Below are 15907 nucleotides of genomic sequence, written 5' to 3'. Positions count from 1 at the left end.
TTCTGTGTCCCATAGTACCTTGTTTATCTCTGGTCTGCTTCATTAACAATATAATACTAGCCAATATTTAATTATTTAATTTAAATATTTAATCTAATAGGTGTCTACTATCTACCAAGTATAATACTATTCTAAGCTCATTATATCCATTAAGTCATCGAATCCTCACAGCAACCATATGAAGTGTAGATACTATTGATGCCATGTTTTACAGATGTTCAATAAGTTGCCCATGATCACAAAGCTATTGTGTACCAGAGTTGGAATTTCAAACCCAGACACACTTGAGAGCCTGAGTTCTCAGTCTCTGCTCTATACTGTCTTTTGCCTCAAGTACTGCCTTCACCAGGGAGCCTTCTATGGCTCTTTTTAAAATTACTTTAAAAAATAATTTGGATTTCATGAAGTCCAAATTAAAGTTTGAAGCTGAAAATGAACCATTGTCAGGCACTTTTAATAGACTTCGGGGCTTCCCTGATGGCTCAGTTGGTAAAGAATCTGCCTGCAATGCAGGAGACCCCAGTTCAATTCCTGGGTTGGTAAGATCCGCTGGAGAAGGGATAGGCTACCTACTCCAGTATTCTTGGGCTTCCCTTATGGCTCAGCTGGTGAAGAATCTGCCTGCAATGTGGGAGACCTGGGTTTGATCCCTGGATTGGGAAGATCCCCTGGAGAAGGGAAAGGCTACCCACTCCAGTATTCCGGCCTGGAGATTTCCATGGACTATACCGTATAGTCCATGGGGTCGCAAAGAGTCGGACATGACTGAGTGACTTTCACTTCCACTTTGATAGACTTGACGCACTAAATTGACCCCGGGATCAGATAATTCTATATTTATATAAAGCTAAACACTTCAGAACATTTATACTTTCAGGAGACACATGGTTCCTATTTTCCAGGTAACAAAATTGAGGATAGAGTTGTCTTCCATTCACATTCTGATGAGGAAGACCTTGGTCCAGGAGGTGCTTTTTCACGTTAACCTTTTCTTTCAAGAAGCACAGAAAGTGTTTGGTGTCTAACCGAAGAAGCACTCATGAGTGATTTACAGGAGCGCTTTGTTGATTCAATCTAGTTATTTGATGCTGTCTCATTTTCTTTTCCTAAACAACTTGTGCATGAGTGTGTCTGGGAGGATTGGATAGAAAAGAACATGCATATCAAGGTTTTATTGCCTGGAGGCTTATGAATCAGCACCTTCATTTTACTGAGTTTCTTTTTGCCTCAAGTGCCAGATTTTCTCCATCTTTCTTCGACAATGGCAAGTAGTTGGTAGGTGCATTACATAATTTTCATAGTGAGCACTGCTGTTGTTGATTACGAGAAGGCTTTGAGAAAGGGTTCTAATGAGACAGGATTGTTGATTCTCCCTGGGTTTTGACTTTCTAAGAAAGTCACTTATTCATAAATTGTCCCCCACTTGGCGCTATGTACCACCCTGAGAACTTTTCTCCCCTGAAACCCCTCACCCCCAAGAGAGAGTGGGAATGACTTGAGTGGAGCAGGGAAGCTAAGTGGGTCCTTCAGCATGGCCCTCTGTGAAGTCCGTGGAGGCTTGGTGAGAGCTTGAGTCCTTAGTTTTTGATATTTTTTCAAATTATGCATGTAATTTTCTGAGATGGAAAAGTGTGTGTAGTATTTAGATGTGCCTAATGCAAAAAAAAAAGCAATACAGAAATATCTAGAGAGTAAAAAGTGAAAATAGAAAAGTTCCAAGTCCCCCTTTGTCCATCTCCCTCTGTCTGACTGGCTATGCTGACTGGAAATACGGTAGTTTGATGTGTGTGTCCTTCCTCAACCATTTCCTGTGCCTTTGTGTATGTACATACACACTCACTGCTGCTGCTGCTACTAAGTCACTTCAGTCGTGTCTGACTCTGTGCGACCCCATAGACGGCAGCCCACTAGGCTCCTCTGTCCCTGGGATTCTCCAGGCAAGAACACTGGAGTGGGTTGCCATTTCCTTCTCCAATGCATGACAGTGAAAAGTGAAAGTGGAGTTGTTCAGTCATGCCCGACTCCTAGCGACCCCATGGACTGCAGCCCACCAGGCTCCTCCGCCCATGGGATTTCCCAGGCAAGAGTACTGGAGTGGGGTGCCATTGTCTTCTCCGATACACACACTCACTAGTCACTCTCAATTTTTTCCCTATGTAAATGTGACCGTGCCATATGTGCTGTTTTACAATATAATTTTTCACTTCATATATCTTACAAAGTCTTTCAAAATAAGTACTGAAAGGTTTTGTCCTTTTTAAAAATGATTGTGTAATGTTCCTATCCATCTCCTCTCCTGTTGGCACCTGGGTTTGTTATTTGCTTTTTTACTCTGACACACAGTGTCGAAGGGAATATGTTTAGTCATATCTTTTCATGCACTTGAAAACTTATACCTGGAGCAGAAGCTGTCTAGGCTATCCCTAGAAGGAGGACTTTGGGTCCAAGGAAACATTTCCAGAGGCAACGGGCCAGTTTTACATTCGGTGTTACCTCCCAACGTGCAGAGAGAGCCAGCATTTTCCATGTCACTGGGGAAGCACCTAACTGCTCCAGAGATCTGACCCTGAGCAATCTGTCTAGGAGTCTGTCCTTTTTTCAGTGACCCAGAAGTCAAGGAACAGCAAGGACAGCTTAACACGGCCGAGCCCTGTTAAGTTGTCTCAAGTAGAAGATGGTCTTCTAAATCCTGCTGTCATACTATAGGCTGGAATTTTGAGGGCAGTTTTTGGTTAAATGCCTCAAAAACTTTCTTTCTCTGTTTTTGTTAGCCAGTCAGCAACCATTCAGGAGCATCTACTGTATGCCATGTGCTGCAGTGCATTTTCAGACACACACATGGGATTATGCAGCTGTACTCCTCAAAAACGTGGTCTTGTCTGCTTATGGATATGCTCTCCATTATTTTTTATGTCTTAATTAAGGGCTCATAGAAGAGATGCTTTGACTTAGATGGACTTTCAGTAGCATTTCACAAACAATATTCTTAAAGTGGGTTAGTTGTTTTTTTTTTTGTTTTTTTTTTTTTTTTTGGTCCCTTTTCATATAAATCACTCTGTCTATAGAAAAACATCAAACTGTTTTCACAGAAGGCAGGGAAATAAGTTGTTTACACATCACCATTTGACTCTCTTTACCCTCATCCTCATTACAAACATCTCAGCCACCCAAGTGAAGTTAGTTTAAACCTCCAAGCTATCCATGCAAACAAGACCCCTACCGCTAAGGAGTTTGGAGCAAGAAAGCATGGGGGTTGTCTGCTATTTTTGTAGTCTCTCTTCTGGGTTCAGAATATTTTTTCCTGTGTTAATTCACTACCAAGAGTTTTGGTTTTAGTTCTGTGTCCTTTTTCAGTTCTATAAATTAAGGAAGGTGGTTCCATAATGTCACAGTATCTCAGAGTTGACAGGGAGCATTAGAGGTCCATCAAATGCAGCCTTCCTGCCTTCATGTGACTCCTCTGTACAATGTATTCTGAGCCAGTGATCATTTGGTTTTGGAGTGAAAACCTCCTCTGATGAAGGAATCCTACCCTTTAAGAAGCAGCCCATTTGATTTTTGTTCAGCTTTAATTGCTAGTTTTTATGTTAGTTTGGGCCAAAGTCAATCTCCTAGTAACTCTTTTGCCATACTGGTCACTCTCATGTGGATAAGCTTCTATTTGGTGATTAGTCCCCTAAACTCTTTTGCCATACTGGTCACTCTCATGTGGATAAGCTTCTATTTGGTGATTAGTCCCCTCAGAATTGCCCAGTACTGAGCACAGAGTAGCCTTCACCTCCTATAGTCTACATATGATTCTTTTATTGAGGCAGCCAGCCTAAGACACTATTGAGTCAAGAAGTGTTGATCTTAAAGTCAAGCAAAATTCTCCAAATTGATGTCACCAGCCTTCATCCCATGTTTGGGGTGTTGGTCTTATATGATAATAATATCTTGTCAAATTTCAGCTAAAACTGTAGCCTGTTGAGATCACTAGGATTTCAAAATGAGTTAACTGTGCCTTCCAGCTTCATGCAGTTTGTAAATTTGATCAGTGTACCATTATGCCATCATACTAGCCATTGATAAAAATGCTGAGCAGAGCAGATCACGTAGGTTCCCCATCAGAAATTTCCTTTTGGATTGACATTAGTCTATTAACTGGCACCTTTGGATACAGCCATTAAAGCAGCGAAGGAACCAGCTAGCAGTATTCTTTCCAATCTCTAATAGTCTGTCTTGGACGTGATGGTTCACTTTGTTCTCAACCCTCTTGAAATCCAGAAGCAGTATATCCACTGTTTTCCCTTAGTTTTCAGTCCAGTACTCCCATCATAAAAGGAAATGAGGTTACTGGCATGACTTGTTCTTATAAAACTATGCCAGCTTCTTGTGATAACTTATTTCTTTGCTCACAAATCTGCTTGATGCTGTGTTCTGAAATCCTGCTTGAGACTGATGTTAGACTGATGAGATTATTATCTGTGACTGCCACCTACTTTTCCCCTTTAAGGAATATGGGAACCAGAGGGGCTTTGTTTTCTGGTTCCCCCTCACCAGTGTTTCCCAAATACTCCTTTCTTTGTCACCTTTTCCTATGCTGGGCTGACTCTCCTTCCCATCCCATCAGAACACTGCCCTCAGTTTTCCTAGGTGACACCTATTTAGTATGCTAATGGGTGCTAATGGACTAAAATGTATTCAACAATGAGTAATCTGTTTGCTTTCTGAGCAGGGCCTAAATCCCAACATGTGATTAGGATGGTGGTAATTTTGGGCATCATGGCGGTTATTAATGTAGTGTGGGAGGCTAAAACCTTTTGTTTCCTCTCAAATAGGTGACTGCCATTTAAACTCCATGTATGGCTTTCTGCCAATTGTGTTGGGGGCAATTTGAAGCGAAATTGATTGGCTAATTGCTTGTGGTCATCCGGCTTTTCAGCTGCCCGTGTAGCATCCCTGGAGGTAATTAGCACTTCCAGAATTGGGGGTGATTTGGAGTTATTCATGGTCATGGCTTCTGTTGTGGGAGCCAGGGCAGCAGTAGCTTAGTTATGAGTGAATCAGTTTTACTTTAAAATGATTACTGAGGATTGATGAGTTTCTTTAACAATTAAAAAAAAAATCCATTATGGAGGAGTTTGATATACAATTGCCTCCTAGAGTCATTTAAAGTGGCCAGTTGGGTTCTATATATTGTGTGATAAACTCATTGGTAGGAAATAGCTTCAAAAATGTTGAGCATTTTCCAAAAGCGACTGGAATTTCAATTGCAGCCCTATAACAGCACACATAGTGGAATATTTTTCAGCCAGTGTTATGCTAAACAGTATAGAATATATTTTTCATTAAGAATGTCTTCATATGTAAATGTCATGTAAAAACCACCAATATCTGTGATCCCCAAATTTAGAATCATCAGCACTTCAAGGTGATTGCTCTCTTTTAAAAACAATGTTCCTGGGTAATTTACAAGGACAGTGAATACCCAAGGAGAGCATCTTGGGATTCTGCCATTTCCCTCCAAAACCTGGCATTTGTCAGTGTCAGTCAGCATTGAAATTCTACCTGTGGCAGTAGAGGAAAGCCCAGAGTCATCTGCTTAGTTTGATTGTTCCTTTTTCATAATTAAATGGGAACCAATGTTATCATCTTTGGAAGATCCAGCTTGAGGGTGATATGCTTTTGCAATGCAAAGAAACAGTGGGTTTGTGTCAGTGCTGAGGCTAGGGCTGAGAAGCCTTGGCCCAACCAGCTGTTATGTTCCAGTTGTTCCCAGGCTCTTCAGTGTGGTCGCCTAGTCCCTTGACCTGCTGGTTGCAGTGTACAGCCCTCCTCTTAGGAATTCTTCTAGTTTTCTCCATTTCTAGCTTGGATTCCCAGCCTTGACTGATGCTGGAATTCAGGGAAGGCTAGAAGGAAAAGGCAATAATTCCTTTCTTTTGTCTACCCAATGATCACAGAAGCCCTACCCTGTATTTTAGGATGAGGTTATAAGAGAGGATGTGACTTAGACTATTTTCTCTTTCTTTTTTTTTTTTTTTTTCTGCAAAAAGCTTTATTGTTTCCATTTGGTCCAAGGCTTGAGAGAGGGCTCCAGGGTGTTAAAAAGCTGCCTAATGGCTGCAGAGGGGGGCTTCAGGCAGTCCTGATGTCAGGTGGGTTCTTCAATGGCCACCGGTCTCCAGAAGCTCCTAGTCGTGCTTGAGGGTGAGCCTTTCGAAGAGATACTCGTCCAACCCAGCCTGGGGACCAGCCAGCCTGCGGAGGTTGGTCAGGTGGTCACCCATCTTCTTGATGAGTTTCACTTCCTCATCTAGGAAGTGCTTCTCCAGGAAGTCACAGATGTGGGGGTCTCCGCGGGCACAAGCCAGGCCATGCAGATCCAACAGGGCTTGATTCAGGTTCTTCTCTATGAGAAGGGCGGCTTCCATAGAGTCCTGTTTTTTTTTTTTTTTCAGGTTTTAAAACTTTTTATTTGCGTATTAAAAAAATTGTGCATTCCAATAATTTAAATCATTTGAACAATAAAAAAAATGGCACTCCAATTAAACTGCATTTTACAGTCCGCAGAACACCTTGGACCAGCTTTTTACTCTAGATTTCACTGTCATCCCACCCAGCTTCCTCCTTCACCAACATGCAAGTTCTTTAACTTCCCTGCCAGCCACACAGGCAGATGGGAGAGGCAGGCGCGGCCTACGTTGTCAGTAGTTCTCCATTCTTTGATGTGAAAAGGGGTAGCACAGTCATTTAAACTCGATCCAACCTCTTTGCATCTTACAAAGTTAAACAGCTAAAAGAAGTAAAATAAGAAGGCAATGCTTGTGGAATGTACAGTGCATACTGGCGGTGCACGCTTCATTATGACTCGCCTACTTGCTTCTCTTCAATCATTTCTTTCGAAGGCAGTGGATTTTTCTCTTGCGTTTCCATTTTCTTCAATTTCGACTTATCGAACTTCTTAATCTCAGCCATATCGGGTTTGTCAGACATGGTTGCAGAGGGTGCGAAGCGAACTGCGAGCGAGTGAAGTCGGGTCTGCGCTGTGGCCGCCGCCGAGTGCCCGCGTCCTGGGTTTTACCCAACTCATCTTGAGATGGCTTCTGCACGTCCAGGAAGAGGGCGCGGCCGCCATGTTGGTTTTGCAGTTTCAAGAGACGCTCCGCGCCCTCACGCTTCTCCTTGGCCAGTTCGTGAAAAAAGTGACCAACACCCTCCAGGGCCACATCGTCGCGGTTGAAATAGAAGCCCAGAGAGAGGTAGGTGTAGGAGGCCCGCAGTTGCATGTTAACCAGGCGGTTGACGGCAGCCTCTACCTCGGTAGAATAATTCTGATGAATCTGGGAGCTCATGATTGGTTGGTAATAAGGAGTTAAAAAATGTTGGCTGGTCCGTGATCACAGACAGCTGAGTGGCTGACTCCGGAGGTTGCGACTGGAAAAAAGGTTGGAGGGTGGTCAGAGGCTGGAGCAAGGGGCGTCCCTGGGTCTGTTCCATCCAAGCACTGTTGAAGCAAGAGACAGATCCACGGGCCGCCGAGCGCACTTCCGACTATTTTCTTTTACATTCTTGTTTTAAAACATCTCACAAACAAGGAATCAGTGCCTGACATCTACTGTGTTCCATCTCTGATCACAGCTTCCAGCCTGCTTTCTCTACTTCCTGTTTTCAGCAAGTTTGATTTTTACTTTCACTTGCTTGTCTATTCTCAGCCTGTCTTCTCTCCCTAACTAAATTGGTCAGATTTTGTTTCCTAAAAGGAGATTACATTGCTCTTTGCTGGAAAAGACAGTCACTGGCATGGTGGGAGTAGGGGTGTGTGTGTGTGTGTGTGTGTGTGTGTGTTGGCAAGGGGTGCTGTGACAGGGTGTGTAAGGCTGCTTTGCTAAAGTCTGTTTTTAATCCTAATGACTCTCTTAGTTCTAAGACTGAGTTCAAATCCTAGTTCTGCCTCTTTGTGATCTTGGGAGTTGTTTCCTTAGTGCTTCAGTTTCCCCATCTTTAACATGTGTGGTAGAAGTCTCTATCTCATACAGTTCTAGTGTGGACCAAGTGAATAAACTCATGTAAGCTTACATTGATGGTTTCTAAAAAGGTCAGAGGAAAAGGTGGGAAGAGGGTAATGGTGGTGATACGTTTGTAGTCACCCCCCTTCACTCTCATCAACAGACGGCACTAGGAAAAGTCACTGGTTTCTCCTGAGGATTCCCTGTTTGACCTAGAGGAAATTGCATAACCCATCTATCCCCAAACTGTTTCTGTCCCGAGTACAAGCTAGATCTTCTGCCGGGGGATCAATCAAAGAGCTGTCTTTGGCAGGGGGAAGTGTCATGAGAATAAACAGCTGCTCTCTCCGCCCCACAACCCCTCCTGCTGCTAAATGACTCTAGGGAAGAGGAAACCAGTCATCAAAGGCTTCTGCCACCTGTGCACAGCTGGTAGTTCCTGAGGTCACTTGGTAGTGACTGGAGGAGTTTAGAAAGTATCCACGGAGCTAAGTCACTGATATATCCCTTTCCCTAAGGCTCAAGGACTTGCTTTCTTCTCTGTCCTTCATTCCCAGAGTGGGGAAGCTCCTTTGTAAGCTGGAACACACTAGGCTGAGATTGCCCTAGGTCTTCCCTAGCGCTGTTTTGTGAATAGCATCCTTTGAGTGATTCTCAGTGTGAAGAAAAGGAGCAGGACTAGGCTTTCTTGTCCTTCTTCTTCAGCCAGAAGAAGAATCTTCAGGAAGATTAGGAAGTCATTTCCTTTGAGCTACTTGCTGCCAAGTGTCAACTCTCCCGGGAAATCCAGGCTGCTTCAGCTAGACTTCCCTTTTCCTGTCTCCAAGGTTGCCAAGCCAACTGGCAGAGTGCAGGGCCTAAAGGTACAGCTAGGCCTGTGTTCCAGAGGGGGCAGAGTGGCTGACAGAGCAAAGGACACCAGAGGCCCCTCATCGTTGGGGACAGGCAGGACGGTCCCCAACCAGGCAGATCCAGAAAGCTTTAACAGAACATGACTGAGACACACTACAGAGGGGTCAACTTGGTTGGTATAGATACAGCACATCTGAGCAGCTAAGGCCAAGGTTTAGTAAAAGGGGAAGGAAGGCACATGGCCACAAATATCAAATCTGAACCACTGCTGGGTCAGAGTTCTATTCAAGGTTGGAATAGTCAGGGTTTAAGAACTAGAACTGGAATAATTCGGCTCCATCATTTATTGAGAGTTTCTCAAGGAGGAACAATAACAATCAAGAGCATGGATTTAGAGTAACAGAGGAACTGGGGTTAGAATCACTGTTCTGCCATCTATTAACTAATAGACTTTTTGTGGAGTTACTCAGCCTCTCTGCACCACTCTGAAACAGCACACATGATGCTAAAAAGGATTTTATGTATAGATACTAAAGAAATGTTTGGTAAGTGAATCATTTTTATCCAGAGGTTATTTCTGGCAAGATTGAGTTATTGATGGTAGCTCCCAACCTTAAAGTTCTACTGCAGTCAGTTTAGTACTTGTTCTGTGTCTGAGATGGTGCTGCCCTAGTGTCCAGCCACCTGGGGCCTGATCATTAGGGGAATGTGAAACCAGTTAACAGGGACCCAGGGACCACGGGAGGGGGGAAACACAAAGTTCTCTGGGAAGAATTCTGAAATAAATTCATGTGCAAATCAGGAAAACAGATTATTTTGACTTATTTTAAAATGATCTTTTTTATACCTTCATGGCTCTTCAATAGAAATGGCTTAAGCGAAAAGAAAACTTAATTAAATGAATAGGCAATTTATGAGTCTTGGGTGAGGCACAAATTTGAATTCTCTTGTTAAAATTGAGTGACCAAGTAAATGCAATGTGGTATCTTGAATTAGAGCTTGGAACAGATAAAAGACATTAGTGGAAAACCTGGGGAAATCTGAATAAAGGCTGTGTGTGGTCAATAGCATTGTACCAATGTCAACATTTTAATTTTGACAAATGGCCCATGGTTATTTAAGATGTTACTATTAGGGGAAACCAAGTGAAACTAGCTTTGTAACTCTACTGTAAATCTAAAATTATTGCAAAATAAATCAAGTGGTTAAACTCTCTTACTTTCAATGGTGATAAGCTCTGCTTTTCAAAAAAAATTGAAATGTAATTGAATTACAATGGTATATAAATTTCAGGTGTACAGCATAATGATTCAGTATTTTTACAAATTATACTCTGTTAACTGTTATTACAAGATAATGGCTATAATTCCCTGTGCTATATGATATTTGCTTGTTGCTTATCTATTTTATATGTAGTAGTTTGTATCTCATAGCCCTAATTTGCCCCATCCCCTCCATCTCCCCAGTGGTAACCAGTAAGTAGTTTGTTATCTAGATCTGTGCATCTGTTTCTCTTTTGTATATACATTCATTTGTACTATATTTTAGGTACTACATATAAGTGATATCATATAGTATTTGTCTTTCATTGTCTGACATTTCAGTAAGCACAACATTCTCTAGTTTCATCCCCATCTCTGCTTTTTTTTTTTTCCCCCCCACGCACTTTGTTTGAAGATGTTTTTGAAATTACATGGGATTGGGATGGGGGCACTCGGATACTTGCTTCTACTACATAGAGTTTTGAACTCTGCCCTTTTCCTTAACAATATATACATGCACTTTCACATGCCATTAGAAGTTCATGGTAAGTGTGATTGTTCATATGCATAATGTATGTAAGCACCCCCTTACTGATGTACGTTTAGGGTGTTTCCAATTTCGTGCTGCCGTGAACATTTGTGTACATATAACTTTGTGCTGATTTCTGATGTTTCCTTGGGCTAGAGACATAAGGAAACTGCACCAAAGAATATAAACTTTTAGGAAGATCTAGATACTTAATACCGTATCACTTTCCAGAAGTTTTATCAATCTATACACCCAGGAGCAGTGTGCAAGTGCCCGTCTCACTACCTCCTAATCAACATTGAGTCTTACTATTAAGAACAAGCATCTTTTCTGCATGCACTTGCTTTAACTTGGCTCCCTGCTTAGAATCCGAGTGTCAACCTATGGTTTAAGAATGACCAGACTTGGCCCCTGCCCCACTCATCCTTTTACCATTTTTGTATGTAATTCCTTAACATGGTAGCTAACTGGGACATGATCTTTTAAAAGACAATATCGTATTGACAAGTAACTGGAGATTCTCTTTCTTTTTAACCTTGTTTCCGGGAATATTGTGAAATTCACAGACAAACCTTTTGATTCTTGTTGATATTTACATGCACACACACACTTTAATACCACTGAATGGAAGGGGTGGGGAAAACAAAAAGTTGTCCCTTAGGGAGTCACTACATACCTGGGATTTGGAGAATACCAATTTGACATGGCCTGGGTTTGCTAAATGCACCATTGCCTAGCACTCTACGCTCCTCACATATAGTAAGCAGCTTCTCAATAAGCAGGACTAATGACTACATTCTGCCTGTTTAACCTGCAGAAGTAGAATGGAGGCAGAAGGCGTAGAATGTTCTTGGTGGTGGCAGTGTCACTTCTCCTATCTTGCTGTGTTGGGTCGCAGTTGAGCTCAGGGCCTTCCTTTGACACCAGTCATTCAGGAGGAGTGCACCCTAGCCTGCAAGCCAGCCTCCTATTCTGCTGTAGGGACTGCTCTCAGAAAACCAGCTGCCATTGCTGGGGAAGTAGTTCTTTCCGCTTCTGTCACCCTTCACAGCCTTAGCTCCTCTTGTATTTATAAGACTGTTTTAATAGTCTTGTCTTGTAATTACATCTGGAGACAGGAGACAGCATCTTTTGATAGTTCAAGTCCTAACGCATTTAAATTGCCCTCCTAATGCTGTAAAAGAGTCAAATTATATATTCTGGTTTGCACTAGACAGCAATAAATGTCAAGGTGCCATCCCCTCTGGTCTTTAACTCCTTGATGCTGTCTGTTTTCGTGCACCTCGCACTGACCGTACACTAGTGTTTTCCCATCTCCAGGCTCGAAAGGATCAAGTTGGGGAGATAAATTTCACTATTCAAAATATATTAAAAGGCAGAGGAAGTTTGTAAACATTGCTTTGGAAAGCTAAGCAAAGCAATAAAGTCAAGGACAGGAACCTGATTCAGTAAAGGAAACATTTCACAAGATTGTCATCTACTTTATTTTTAAAGCCGCAATAAGATGTAACGATAAAAAGGCCAATGATGCATTTCAGCCAAGTGATATGAACTCTTGCTAAACCAATTAAACTGTCAGTATACTATGGTTTCACATTTTCTATAACATACTAGGTCACCTTAGGACACTTAGTCACTTATGACTTCTTACCACTGATGCAAAATCAATTTGGCAATTTATAATCTTACATTTCATTATGAAAGTATATTATTCTGTAAGAAAGCTGCTGGAAAAATAAGAGGCTTCTGAAGCCCATTCATTCCTCTCCTGTTCAGGTGATGTCATAAAAGAATAAAATCAATCATATTATCTGATGTTTTGAGACTTCTAGTAGTTTTTGATTTATATGGTTTTTAAAGAAGATGTACCGAGTATACAATTCTAACCCAGGATGCAATTCTGAATGTTAGATAAAATTGCAGACATTAAAAAGTGAGAATTTTTACTGAAGAGCTCATTTTTCATCTACCTCTTTAAAATGTTCGAGTGTATGGATTGAAAGAACCCTTTTGCTTAAGTATCTATATGCCAGAGGGCGGGCTTTTTTGTGTTCCTGTATTTGGAGTTCCTGCTCTTCTCAAAGAGATGGCACAGATGGTTATTCATATTTAATACCATCACATTTCTCAGTTTATTTTTTGGAAATTGTAAGTTACAGAATGATACACCAGCTTATTTGAGAGAGAGGTGGAAAAAAGAAAGAGGAAGAGTTGGAGGCTTATTATTATTATAACTCTCATTTGGAAATGCCTTCCTTTTTTCTCTGTAGGACAAACATGTCACCGCTTTTGGAAAAAACCAGTGGCAGTAATAAAGTGCACATGACAGATCCTTAGTTTTAGGTGCTCATTAGCACAGAAGCAGACAGAACTGTTCTCATAAGATCATATGGCTAACAAGAGCATAATTAACATTGACTGTACATATAGCCCTTTTCTTTTGTTACGAAGTCAACAAGAGTTTCCTTTAACCTTCCCTTATGACTATTAACCACACTTGTTAATACATCTCCCCGTTCCCAAAGCTCAAATCAGATGTGTGCCTCTGGCAATTACAGCTGCAGTAACACTGGATCATTTAAATATGAGATTTAAACCTGAGATTCTCTTCTTTTTTGGTTTAAGTCAGGGTTACAGGGTAGGTAGGGGCGACAAACTGCATTAATTTTGATTCTGCTTGTGATCAAGCATCTCATGATACAAGGACTGTGTGGTACTCAGCTATTTGTCTACTCCCATTGTCTCAGGTATTTCCACTCTCATTGGCATCTCTCCTGTTTGCGTATACTTTTTTACATTCCAGTCTGAACACAGAAGGACACATTGAGTGAGAAGAGAAACACAGAGTAGAAATTGAATAATTATAATGAGAGTCACTTTGCACTTTGTATCTTGCTGAGAAAGGTATTGGAACTAGGTTTAACTGACTTTCCGTTTACCAGGTATAGGAAGAGACACTTCCACCTGCACTGTCTCATTTCAACTCACAACAACCCTGTGAGGTAGACAGGATATTCCATACTTTAGAGATGAGGGCTGTGGTTCCAGGAGATTAAGCAGTTTGCCAGGGGCATAATGTTAGGAACAGGTTGAGTTTAGTTTCCAGTTCTAATTCCAGTATTCTATGGGCTCCATCATGGTTATTTATTATTGTTGATATAATTAAGTCTTGACAAGCCAGAATACATAGGGAATGGTAGCACACACCATAATAGGGGTTTAGAATATGAATGAATGTACAATTTTGGCTTTTTTAAAAGAATAATTTATTGGTATGATACCTGTTAACGTTAGAAAATGCAGCAATATAGGTAAGATAGTGAAGCAAACAATTTACTTGTGATACTAAGACCTATTAACAGTTTGGCTAGTAGACTTTTCTTTTTTAGATCTTTAAATTATATGTATACATTACAAGGGATGGTTAGAAAACATCACAGACTCAGTGGACATGAATTTCAGCAAACTCCAGGAGATAGTGGAAGGCAGAGGAGCCTGCCTGGTGTGCTGCAGTCCGTGGGGTCACAGAGAGTCGGACATAACTTAGCGACTAAACAAAAACAAACATACATACCGTTTTATACCCTGCTTTTTAAAAAATGTAACTATTTTCAGAACATGTTCTTGTGTTATTACATAGATGTCAACATGATTTTAATGGCTATGCAGTACTCTACTGTCTGGGTATCCCATAAAATATTTAAGCAATTTATCTTGGATATATTAATGTGAACCAGTCCTCTGGTTTGATAATGTTCCTCTGATGTCACAAAATACATGGTAATGTGGTTTGTTAAAATGTTCAGAATATGTATTTTATTATTAGTTAGCTATGGTTAAATGTACATCATGTTGCATCTTTTTCGAGCTAGTGGTTGCCTTGGACATGGCCCCAAAGTCTAACTTTCAGAGCTTTTGCTTAGACATATGCAGGTAACACTAAAGCCAGTAACCCCTGACAAAGATGGCTGGAAGCTTGGGGGCTGAACATGAGGTGTAATTTAAGGGAAACAGAAACTCCTCCCTGAAATTCTCATTGGAAGAATCCTCTGGGTTGAGCTACAGAGGCCTATGGTGAAAAGTCAATTGTTTCTGTTGAATCAGTGTTGTGTCTGTTAAACTAGTTATGGTGAATCTATTCACTGGAATATTATGAAGCTGTTAACACTGATATTTCCAAAGAATATTTTATGATATATGTTAACACTTATAAAGAATGGGATATATAAAATTCCAGTTTGGTGGAAAAAACATATATACATATATACTGAAATATCTCAGGGCCTATTTTTGGATGGTGGGTGTAAAGTAAGGGAGTTAGAGAAGGCGAGGTTCAGAAAAAGAACAAGACTGGCACTTTACAGGAACAGATCACCTTTAATGAGGCAAGAAGGGGCAGCAGTCAGATTAGCGAGCTGCTGCGCTTATCCAAGAAAAGAGTAAGTATATATAGGCATGTATGTGGAAAGTTACTGTCTTAAGGGGGCCTGTTCTTCTCCAAGGTTGTTTGGAGTAGTTATCTCTTAAACGGCTGGGGTAAGGAATTTTGGAGATAGACCAGGGGCTGGACCAGCTGGGAGCTGGGCGTAATCAACTTTAATGTCCATTTTTTTCTTCGGGTGAGAGAGTTCTTTGTTTTGCATAGAATGGTGGGGAGGACCTGGAGGGGAGTTTTAACTCCAGGCTATTTTGAGCCATGTAACTTTCCTTCAGTGGGCATGATAGTTCATTTTTTTCTCCATATGTTTCTGAATTTAAAAAATATAAATTTTTTTAGTATTCACTATGTGCTAGGCACTGTACTAGTATCTCAGTCTTCACAACAACACTGAAGTTACTATGATTGTCTGTTTGGCTAAGACCACACAGATTGCTTGGGGACAGAGCCAGGATATGAACTTGGGGTCTTGTTGTTTAGTCGCTAAGTCATGTCTGACTCTTTCGTGACCCCATGGACTGTAACTTGCCAGGCTTCTCTGTCCATGGGATTTCCCAGGCAAGAATACTGGAGAGGGTTGTCATTTCCTTCTCTAGGGGATCTTTCCAACCCAGGGATCAAACCCATGTCTCCTGCATTGACAGGTAGATTCTTTACCACTGAGCCCAGGGAAGCCCAAGTTGGGGTCTGTTTATTTCCAAAACCCATATGACATCAGATAGAAAAGGGAGAAGATATATTTTTGATTTTTTCTTAACTGTTGAAAACCAAGCAGTCAAAGCAGTACTGGGACAAGAAAATACAAGTCCATGGCCAGACGATAGGGGATTTATGC

The 15907-nt window shown here is 41.3% G+C and overlaps 3 protein-coding genes across 3 annotated transcripts in view; 1 reads left to right on the top strand and 2 right to left on the bottom strand.

Moving 5' to 3' along the window:
* Positions 1-15907, top strand: part of GPC3 (glypican 3) — a 463174-nt gene that overhangs the window by 52076 nt on the left and 395191 nt on the right. The window lies entirely within an intron of this gene.
* LOC783993 (ferritin light chain) lies at positions 5867-7512 on the bottom strand. The gene is made up of 2 exons (XM_015461440.3): positions 7053-7512; positions 5867-6422 (listed from the first exon to the last, which is right to left on the bottom strand). The coding sequence occupies exons 1-2, from the start codon at positions 7335-7337 to the stop codon at positions 6177-6179; spliced, it is 531 nt and encodes a 176-aa protein (XP_015316926.1). The 5' UTR covers positions 7338-7512; the 3' UTR covers positions 5867-6176.
* Positions 6697-7115, bottom strand: LOC132344337 (thymosin beta-4-like). Its single transcript, XM_059883813.1, has one exon. It carries the CDS (start codon positions 6976-6978, stop codon positions 6847-6849), a length of 132 nt encoding a protein of 43 aa, XP_059739796.1. The 5' UTR covers positions 6979-7115; the 3' UTR covers positions 6697-6846.

Source organism: Bos taurus, chromosome X, assembly GCF_002263795.3.
Source record: "Bos taurus isolate L1 Dominette 01449 registration number 42190680 breed Hereford chromosome X, ARS-UCD2.0, whole genome shotgun sequence".
Classification (NCBI taxonomy): domain Eukaryota; kingdom Metazoa; phylum Chordata; class Mammalia; order Artiodactyla; family Bovidae; genus Bos; species Bos taurus.
This window is presented reverse-complemented; position numbering and strand designations above follow the sequence as displayed.

Excerpts from the sequence above, each read along its gene's own strand:
- LOC132344337 (XM_059883813.1), bottom strand. The coding sequence starts at position 6,978 with ATGTCTGACAAACCCGATATGGCTGAGATTAAGAAGTTCGATAAGTCG.
- LOC783993 (XM_015461440.3), bottom strand. The coding sequence starts at position 7,337 with ATGAGCTCCCAGATTCATCAGAATTATTCTACCGAGGTAGAGGCTGCC. Across the intron at positions 6,423-7,052 it reads AGTTGGGTAAAACCCAGGAC|GACTCTATGGAAGCCGCCCT; the intron begins GCGGGCACTCGG and ends AAAAAAAAACAG.